The sequence below is a fragment of the Herpailurus yagouaroundi genome, unplaced genomic scaffold (genome assembly GCF_014898765.1).
Source record: "Herpailurus yagouaroundi ecotype Mexico unplaced genomic scaffold, PumYag 139, whole genome shotgun sequence".
Classification (NCBI taxonomy): Eukaryota; Metazoa; Chordata; class Mammalia; order Carnivora; family Felidae; genus Herpailurus; species Herpailurus yagouaroundi.
In genome coordinates, this window is record NW_024412394.1 from 22,783,097 (window position 1) to 22,793,929 (window position 10,833).

The 10,833-nt window shown below is 38.8% G+C and overlaps 1 protein-coding gene across 1 annotated transcript; it reads left to right on the forward strand.

The window, feature by feature from the left end:
• Window positions 1-366: 366 nt before the first annotated feature.
• On the forward strand, window positions 367-10,571 carry KIAA1586 (KIAA1586 ortholog). The gene is given in 6 exon segments (XM_040473837.1): window positions 367-1,236; window positions 1,787-1,870; window positions 6,335-6,415; window positions 8,059-9,224; window positions 9,226-9,949; window positions 9,951-10,571. Coding segments are annotated over 6 exon segments (2,706 nt in total). The 5' UTR covers window positions 367-870; the 3' UTR covers window positions 10,236-10,571.
• Window positions 10,572-10,833: the final 262 nt, after the last annotated feature.

Here is a 10,833-nt window from a genome sequence, read left to right on the forward strand (position 1 = left end):
AGCTGAAAAATTAACAGTATTTCTCCCAAAGAAATACTGCACTTGTAGAAGCAAGGTGACCTTGGTGACTACTACTATCTTATTTACACAATGAGAAAATTTGTTCCCAAACTCATAGAGTAACAACATTGTTGTTTGAAAATCTATCAGTAAGAATGAAATAGCCCTTCCTTGGCTGGTTACTGACACACAGAGAACAAGCCACATATCAAAACAAGTGCAAGGCTTCAGATAAGAGGATTCTGGGCCAACAATTAGCATGTATGTTAATTTTGTAGTTTTTAAGTTAACAGGACTCTGGGTCCAAATTGTAGTCCAGACGTGATGTTGAACTCTTACACACAGCCCTAATTGGCTTTGAATCTATCAAAATACTGTTTCATTTAAATTTCATCTACCTCTACCTTCCTAAAAATTTCCTAATTACTCTATTGCTTTGTCTTGTGAGATGCCTTAGTTCCTCTGCTGTGTGATCTCAGGCATTGTAGACCACTGTCAAAATCATAAAGGGGATTTTGTGGGACCACAGATAGGTTAGGTGATCTTGGTCTGATAGGGCTAGGAGGAAAAGCTTTAAAAGTATATTCTCAGTTAACACATGTTTTCATAAACTGTATCTGTTCACATTCGTTAATGTGTAAATACTGAAAACAAAAAAGTTGGCCACTATTTAGTAAGGAAGTATCTGAGCAAACAACGAAAGAGCATTTTAACACTACTGATCTAAATTATCTACAACCATATTTGTATTGAAAGAGGAGGAGGAGAAGAAAAAAATTAAAAAGTAGAAGAAAGGTGGGGAGAGGGAGACAGATTAAGAAAGAAAAGCCATCTATTAATACTACTTTGGTACCGTAAAAGCCTAGAGGAATGCAACCGCCGCATCTCAGAGTTCCTTTCCACTTTTCAAATATACGCGGGACGGTCTCGGGAGGCACTAGAACTACAACTCCCAGGTTCCTGCGCGGCGCGGAGAAGGCAGGCCAGGAGTGTGCGAAGGAGACTCCGGAGAATAGCGGGCCAGAGCCGGCCGCTCCTCCTTTTAAAGCGGTTTCGCACCTCTTTCCGCCCGCGGCGTCGGTGGCGTCGACGGCGGCGGCGGCGGCGCCGTCCACGCAGGGGCGGGTCACGGCGGCGCGAAGCGGTGCTGGGCGGGAAGGGAAGTCGTGGCGGCATCTATCGCAGCAGCGGTGGTGCTGTCAGGCCGTCGGAGAAATGGGAGACCCGGGGTCGGAGGTGAGTGGTGGAGCGTCGGGCCGCGGCGTTCTCAGCCGCGCCGCGAAAGGGCTTTGTGTTTTGTTGAGTGTGCGGCCTGCTGTGCGCCCGCGGGGCGAAAGCCTCGGCGTCTCGGGCCGAGCCCAGCGTTCGGGCCTGGTGCGGGTCCGAACGACGACCCAGCGGTAACAATGGCCGCCCGGCCGCCCCCGGTCCCCTACGCCGGCCCCGGTGCTCCCTGTTGTCGCCGCTCTGCCCGCGAGAGCGACATTTTGAGACAGGATCGCCCTTCGGCGGTGAGCGCGCATCCCTCCTCCTCGAGCAGATAGGGGAATTCGCAGGGGCTGGGGAGTCGTTTTCGGCGTCCGCTCCCCATGGCTCCGCGTCTGCAGAGGCAGAACGCGACTCCATGGAGTTCTGTTCTTAGTCGGATTTGCATGCAGTTGTGCTGTTAGGTTTCCTCAAGAGCTCGTTGTTTTAAAAAGCTCTTTCTTTTTCGTTCCTTTTGGGAAAGTCTCTTCCACCAAGTACGTGGCTGTATAGATAAGCGTGTTTTGGCTTATTTTTATAGATAATAGAATCTGTCCCTCCAGCTGGGCCCGAGGCATCTGAGTCAACAACGGATGAAAATGAAGATGACATTCAGTTTGTTAGTGTAAGTAGCAACGACATTCGGGTTTTTCCTAGAGTTCCAAGACTGCGCGTGGTAAGCCATTATGTGATTGTACTGCACCTGTCCACTCCTCATTGAGCAACTGTGTATGAACGTCCGATGGGTACTAGACACCGGGGAGCGTGGCGTAGGATTAGGAAATTTACCCCAAGAGGCCTCTGAGCAGCTGCGGTAGCCGTCACAAAGACTGCCGAAAGTCCGTGGTGCTCACTCCATCACGCTTCTCGTGCGTTTACTTAGCGCTGTTTTAATGCTTAGTCTAGGCGTGTTTCCAAGAGGGACAAGGTTGTCCTGTAACAGATGACGATGCAGGCGAGGGAGAGAGGACAGGTGATGATGAGGAAGGAGGTAGAGAACAAGAAGGCTTGCAAGAACTCAAAATCTGAGCGTTATGTAGCTGCATAACATGAAGGCGACTAGCTTGAAGACTTCCCCTGACCTGTGAGATCGTGGTGTTTGTTACAGCATAGTGCAGGAGTTGATGTTCATATGGAGATCCCTGCATCACCAGGAACACACATGTTTTTCAGAATTTCGTCCCTTCGGGTCAGTGGTCTTTAAGCATTACCAAGCGTAAATGTGCGGATTGCGGGGCCTCACCCTTCCATACCCACTGACTCAGAATTTGTAGGTGGGACCTAGGAGTCTTCCTTTTGGAAAGATGAAAGGACATATGAATCTCTGAACCACAGTTTGTAAAGCCTTGGTTTAGGCAGAGTGGGGGTTATGACGTATTTGGAGATGATTTTCACCCCAAACTGTAAAGAATTGCAAAGACTCAGCTTAGAGTGGTGTCTTAGCTACCTAAAAACTTGTCCAAACCAGTAATTACTTGAGGTTTGCTGTGAAAGGTGTATAATTTTTTTTTAAATGAGTGCCTGTTTAATGTATGTATGTTCTTGAATTGCTATAGATTTAGGGCAACCTGATAAACCACAATTTTTTTCATAAATTGTTTTTTAAATCAAATAAATTCTCATCTTTAAACGTTGTGGTGTTAACATGTTTCTTGTAGGGTCATATAGAAATTCTTTACAAGATTATTTCTGTGACATTCTTGCCCATTAATTGTACACATGGTATTCCCCCTTTTTTTTTTTTGACACTTGATACTTTATAAATTTGGGGGTACAAAGAGAGGTTGTATGCTAACTCTGCCTTCCCTGTGTTGTGGAGTAAATGATAGTAACTATGAAAATTGAAGATCCACAGTGTCTGTTTTTGTACTGAAAAGTATTTGGAAAGACTATTTCATGGGTCTTCAGGAAAAATAATTTTGGTTCCTCCTGACTGTGGTATAAAAATCAAAGCGAATGGGACATTATGATCTTCATGATATTTTGTGCAGCCAGAACTAGGAGTGGCATAGATGTTATATGGCACATGCCTTTGAGAAATGGAAGGACTCTACAAAGTTAAGGTTGGAAAAATGAATAGGTACAGGTTTGTGTAACAATCTGTGGATTAAAGTATTATATTCTAAATTCTTACTGAGTTGCTGTCTGATTGAGTTGCTTACTGAGGTTTAAAACTCTTAATTTGAATTTAATTTTAAATACAGAGAATCTTTTGTATCTTTTTAAAAAAGAATTTTTTTTTAATGTTTATTTATTTTTGAGAGTGACAGAGACAGAATGCGAGTGGGTTGGGACAGAGCGAGAGGGAGACACAGAATCCGAAACAGGCTCTGAGCTGTCGCACAGAGCCCGACGTGGGGCTCAAACTCACGAGCTGCGAGATCATGATCTGAGCCGAAGTCGGACGCTCAACCGACTGAGCTACCCAGGCGCCCCTGTATCTTTGCATCCAGAGTTTTGAACCTCCAACTTGATAGAACCTCTTATTTAGCCTTGTTTCCAAAAATTGATCAAATATTTGACAGCTCCATAAAGAGAAATGAATTATATAGGCATACCGTGTTTTATTGCACCTCACAAATGCTGTGTTTTTTACAAGTTGAAGGTTTGTGGCAACCCTGTGTCAAGCAAGTCAGTTGGCACAATTTCCCAATAACATCTGCTCACTCTTGTGTCTTTGTCATGGTTCAGTAATTCTCACAGTATTTCAAGCTTTTTCATCATTATTTTGTTGTGATCTGTGATCAGTGATAAATCACTGAAAGATCAAATGATGTTTAGCATTTTTTAGCAATAAAGTATTTTTTAATTAAGCTGTGTATGTATTTTTTAGACATAACACTATTGCACACTTAAAAGACTACAGTATAATATAGACATAACTTTTATGTGCACTGGGAAACCAAAAAATTCATTTGACCCACTTTATTGTGATATTCACAATATCATTCCTGGCAGTATTTTGGAAGTATGCTTATGTGGATCTAAGTAGAATTGCAGTATCAGAAAGGAGAGTAGGGATGCGTGGGTGGCTTGGTTGGTTGAATGTCCAGCTCATGATTTTGGCTCAGGTCATGATCACATGGTTCATGGTTTGAGCCCCATGTTGGGCTCTGCGCTGGTGGCATGGAGCTTGTTTAGGATTCTCTCTCTTCCTAGGCCCCTCTCCTCTGCTCACACACTGTCTCTCTCTCAAAATAAATAAGTATAACATTAAAATCTAAGAAAAAAGAGGGTAAAAATATTTCTGTTGCTTTTAAATGGTTACACACACACACACACAAAACTGATAAGTTAATTCTACTTTATTTTTTAATTTAATTCTACTTTAAAATACGTTCAGAGGGGCACCTGGGTGGCTCACTAGGTTAGGTGTCCGACTCTTAATCTCAGCTCAGGTCATGATCTCACGGTTCATGAGATTGAGCCCCAAGTTAGGCTCTGTGCTGACAATACTGAGCCTGCTTGGGATTCTCTGTCTTATTCTGCCTGTCCCCTGCTTGTGTGCACGTTCTCTCTCTCAAAATAAATAAATAAGCTCTTAAAAAACTCTTTAAATAAAAATAATAAAATTAAATAAAATACATTCAGAAACAGAATTTACTTCCCTTTGTAACCCCATTCTGTGCTGGGTTCCACCAGGATGTGCTTATTTCTTCATGTTTTTTATATTACCATCTAGTAAAGATGAAATGCTGCTGGGTATGGTTCTCTGCTTGAGGATTCTTCAGATACAAAAAGAACATTTTTTTGTGTTCCTTTTATATCTTTTATCAAGAAGTATGTTACTGGGGTGCCTGGGTGGCTCAGTCAGTTAAGTGTCTTTCTGCCCAGGTCATGATCTCACAGTTGATGAGTTCAAGGCCCACATTCAAGCTTTGGATCCTCTGTCCCCCTCTCTCTTAGCCCCTCCCCCGCTTGCAATCTGTCAAAAATAAACATAAAAAAAAAAAGTATGTTACCACTTGATGTATTCTAGTATGGATTCCTTAGTCTTTTCATATAAATTTCTTTCCAGCCTTCATTCTGCATTAGAGCATCTCCTTTGTGTTCTGCCATATGAATATATATGTATGTGCAGCTAAATAAACACAGTATCCTGAAAGAAAGGAATGATAGAAATTTGGGGGTACAAAAAGAGCCCTTTGTTATAAATTTTACTATAATATATATACAGAAGACTGTACTTCCTCATTGTTGGTCTTCACTATTTCAGTACATTACTGTTTGTCTGGATTATCTTGTTACTAGTCTTCCCACACTTCATACTTTCCTCATCTTGAAACAGAGCTCTAATTGTTGTTCATATCTCAACACTATTGATTGATTCATTTACCTATAGAATAAAATCTAGGTTTTTGAGCCAGGTATTTAAGGCCTCATGTGTGTTGCAGGTAGTATGTATGTAAAGAAAGAATTGAGAAAATCAGGGCTTCATGTTTGCTTGTGTAGGATGTGAAAGATAAAGCAGAGCTCTTGAAGAACTATGCGATTTTGAGCTTAGATAACTAAAAGATTATTGATAGTCATACATTTAAAAAATACACTACCATGAGGTCTGTCTCTTTTTTTTTTTTTAATTTTTAATGTTTTTTATTTATTTTTGAGACAGAGAGAGACAGAGCATGAACGGGGGAGGGGCAGAGAGAGAGGGAGACGCAGAATCGGAAGCAGGCTCCAGGCTCTGAGCCATCAGCCCAGAGCCCGACGCGGGGCTCGAACTCACGGACCGCGAGATCGTGACCTGAGCTGAAGTCAGACGCCCAACCGACTGAGCCACCCAGGCGCCCCTGTCTCTGTCTTTTTAATACCATCCCTGTACTCTTCCCATTTTCAAAGGAATCCACATGGTTTTATTCCTCTATGTAGATTTAGTTTTTCTTTGGGTTTTGTCATTGTTACTCCTTCATCTCCTCTGAGTCTTTCATGTGCTGCTTTTGTTTCTGATTATTCTGTTCCACCTATAAGACTTCCTCTCTGGAGGAATTCTTGCTAATTCCAACAACAACAACAAAAACCTATTGATTGTAAATGCAAGTTTGGTTTGAATGGTTTTCATGACTTGTGAATTTGCTCAATCCTTTTTTAGGAAGGACCATCAAAACCTGTTCTTGAATACACTGATCTGGTCTGTGGTGATGATGAAGAGCCTAGCATCTATCATAGTGATGTAAGTACATTATATCTGTGGTTTTTCAGTTCTGTCATCAAGTGCAAAATGTGTTAGAGGTGGCTTGAACTGGCTTGCAAGAACTGATGGTTCGATTTTCAGGAGTTTTATGAGCTGATTATATCTGTTGTATCTGTATGATAGAAATATTTTATAACAGCATACTCCTCCTGCAACATGATTGGAGTATTTACACCACGGTAATCAGCAAACTCAAAATTGGGGCTTGATTAATTATTTATTGATTATCTGAACTTCAGAAAGTAATGGATAAAATGTTAATGTAGAGTAAGCCAAAAGATGTAAATTACTAAACTGTATGTAATATGAACAATTGAGGAAAACTTGCATTATTTGAAAACTCTCCTGTGATTCAACAAAGATGTTGATATCATTGGTGACTGAGTAGAGTTCTGATATAAATCTTCATTTTTTTCACTTTTTACCTTATTCGTTAAATGAAAACGTTAACCACTTTTCATATTGGAACTATACTCATTTTTAAATCATATGAGCAGCTTCTTTGTTGGATGATAAACACTTGTAGTCAGATTTCATGACATTACTGGTTATAAAATTTTGAAAACTGGGGTGCCTGGTTGGCTCAGTTGGAGGAGCATGTGACTTGATCTCAGGGTTGTGAGTTTGAGCCCCACACTGGGTATAGGGATTACTAAAAAATAAACAAAAAATAAACTTAAGAAAACAACGTGGTAGTGAATTTTTCAACAAATAGCAAGTCGTATTGAAGTTATAGGTACAAACTGAAAGGCAAGGTAAGTGATTTAAAATTTATTTCTAAAATCATTAACAAATTTTTTTAATGAGGTTATTTTTGGTTTTTTAGATATAGGGCTCTGATACTTCAACCTAGAGTGCTTTCTCTTTTTTTCTTTTTTAAATTTTTTTTTTTGTTTTTTGTTTTTTTAGTTTATTTATTTATTTGAGAGTGACAGAGACAGCACAAGCAGGGAAGGGACAGAGAGAGAAAGGGAGAGAGAATCCCAGGCAGGCTCCACGCTGCCCATGGAGAGCCCAATGCAGGACTTGAACTCATAAAACCACGAGATGATAACCTGAGCCGATACCAAGGGTCTGACACCTAACCAACTGAGCCACTCAGGCACCCTGTAAGTTTTTATTATTATTTGTATTTATTTTTGAGACACACACACACACACACACACACACACACACACACACAGAGAAAGTGGGGGAGGGGTGGAGAGAGAGGATCCCAAGCAAGCTCCACACTCAGCGCAGAGCTCAACACAGGGCTCGAACTCACAGACCATTAGATCATGACCTGATCTGAAATCAAGAGCTGGCCACTTAACTGACTGAGCCACCCAGGCACCTTCAGGTTATTTTATTTAATTTTTTTTAAGTTTATGTATTTTGAAAGAGACCATGTGAGCAGGGGAGGGGCGGAGAGAGAGACAGAATCCCAAGCAGGCTTCACACTGTCAGCACAGAGCCCCACTCAGGGCTTGAACTCATGAGCTATGAGATCATGACTTGAGCCGAAATCAAGAGTCAATGCTTAACTGACTAAGCCAGCCGCCCCCATTAACAGAAATTTTTACATCAACTCTTAAAGTGTTATCGTGAACTTGACTTATATATGTAAAATTATTTTTCAGATTCTGTTCCCTAAAATGCCAAAACGACAGGTAGATTTTTTGCATTTTTTAAATGTGAAGAAGGTGAAAACAGACACAGAAAGAAATGATAACAGAAATCATTGTGGACTGTCTAAGTCAGAGGAATCAAATTTCAAATATGTTGAAAAACCAGTCATTGAAGAAAATCCATCATGTTCATCAAAGGAAGAAACAGATAATCTTGTGCTTCCAGATTGTTGGAATGAAAAACAAGCATTTATGTTTACAGAACAGTACAAATGGCTTGAAATAAAAGAAGGTAAATTAGGATGTAAGGATTGTTCAACAGTTCGGCATTTGGGATCAAAAGCAGAAAAGCATGTCCATGTGTCCAAGGAATGGATTGCATATTTAGTAACCCCTAATGGCAGTAATAAAACTACTAGACAAGCTTCTCTGCGGAAAAAAATTAGGGAACACGATGTTTCTAAAGCCCATGGTAAAATTCAGGATCTGTTGAAGGAATCAGTTAATGACTCAATTTCTAATTTCGTGCATAAAAAAAAAAATAAAAATATTGATGCTACCATAAAAGTTTTCAATACAGTTTATAGTTTAGTAAAACATAATAGACCTTTGTCTGATATTGAGGGGGCAGTAGAATTACAAGAGAAAAATGGAGAGGTCAGCTGTTTAAATACACGATACAGTGCAACAAGAATAGCAGAACATATTGCAAAAGAAATTAAAATGAAGATATTTAAGAATATGATAGAAGAGAATGCCAAAATCTGCATCATAATTGATGAGGCATCTACAGTTTCAAAGAAAAGCACTCTAGTGATTTATCTCCAATGCACAGTTCAGTCGGCTCCCGCACCAGTTATGTTGTTCGTTGCTTTAAAAGAATTGGTCTCCACCACAGCAGAGTTTATTGTCAATACGTTATTGAATACTTTAAATGATTGTGGGTTTACTAATGAATATTTGAAAGCAAATTTAATTGCATTTTGTTCTGATGGTGCTAATACAATGCTGGGAAGAAAGTCTGGAGTAGCTACAAACTTGTTAGAATATTTTCCTAAAATCATTATTTGGAACTGTTTAAATTATCGATTACAGTTGTCACTTGATGATTCAATATCTGAAATAAAACAAGTTAATCATTTTAAACTATTTCTTGATAAAATTTATTCCATTTATCACGTCTAATAAAAATCAAAACAAGCTTTTAGAAAATGTAGCTAAAGATCTTGAAATTGAAATTGTTAAAATTGGCCGGGTAATGGGACCAAGATGGACAGCATGTAGTTTACAAGCTGCTACTGCTGTATGGCATGCATATCCTGTATTATATATGCATTTTTCTCATTCTTGTTCTGGTTTGGCAAAGAGATTATCTAACATTAATTTCTTACAAGACCTTGCTTTAATGATTGACATTCTTGAAGAATTTTCACTACTTTCAACTGCATTACAGTCAAGATCAACTAACATTCACAAAGCACAAAAATTGATCAAACGCACCATAAGAGCTTTGGAAAATTTAAAAATCAGTACTGGAAAGCATGAGTCTCAAATTGAGGGTTTGATTAAGTCAGATAAGTTTAAAGATATTCCATGTAATAAAAACAATGAATTTAATATTCTTCCAAGGAGTATGTTACTAGAAAATATAACTGAACACATGCATTTACGTCTTTTATCTGACAGAAACCATGACGAAAGTATTTTTAATTATTTTGACTTGCTAGAACCTTCTACATGGCCTTATGAAGAAATAACTTCACCATGGATAGCTGGTGAAAAAAAATTATTTCATCTATGTGAAATTTTAAAATATGAAATTGATTTGAATGATTTTTGAGAATTTGTACATGATAATACAAAATCAAACAATGTTTCAATTCCTATAGCTATACAAAAAGCTAAAAAAGATAGTTAACACTATTGCAGTCAATAATGCTGAAGCTGAAAGAGGTTTCAATTTAATGAATATAATTTGCACAAGGGTGAGAAATAGCTTAACAATAGATCACATATCAGATTTAATGACAATAAATTTATTGGGGAAGGAATTAGCAGATTGGGATGCAACTCCATTTGTAACGTCCTGGTCAAATTGTAACCATAGGTTGGCTACAGATAAAAGAGTTAGGCAAAAATCAGCAAAAGCCTTCTGTGAGAATCAGTTGGCTATATGGAACTTACAATAAAGGGTATTGTGTATGTTTTTATCATTTGTAAATTGTGTGCTATACATCTCTTATATATAAAAAATTCTTTGAAAGTCAATTGTTAAACTTTTATTAACATGTTGTTTAAAAGGCATTCTCCAAAAAGCTAAAGTTGATTGTTTTTAGGAGTTACATAGTTAGAGATTAGCCAACGTCTGCTAGAGGGCCATGATATATATTCTGTACAGAACATCCAGCCATTTCCACTTTTGCTGTCTTACTTTTTACTTAAGATGCAAAAGAATAACAACCCAGTCAAGTTCTAAGCCCTAGAAATTATATGGATGCAAAATGAAATAAAAATTGCAAACCTTTTGGCTCTTTCTCATTTCTGTATCTGTGCTAATACAGTAATCTCTAGCACGTGTGGCTATTAAGCACTTGAAATGAGCTCAGTAGGACTAAACAAATTTTTAATTTCAATTAAATATAAAAAAGTAAAATATTTTAAAAACTCAACTTTTAGAAATACATTTGTTACCTTGCTTATGATTCTTGTAGCGTGCCTGTCAGACTCATGTGTCATGTCTAGTATTACATAAAAACACATCACTGAATTGGTGTCAACAGATTCAGT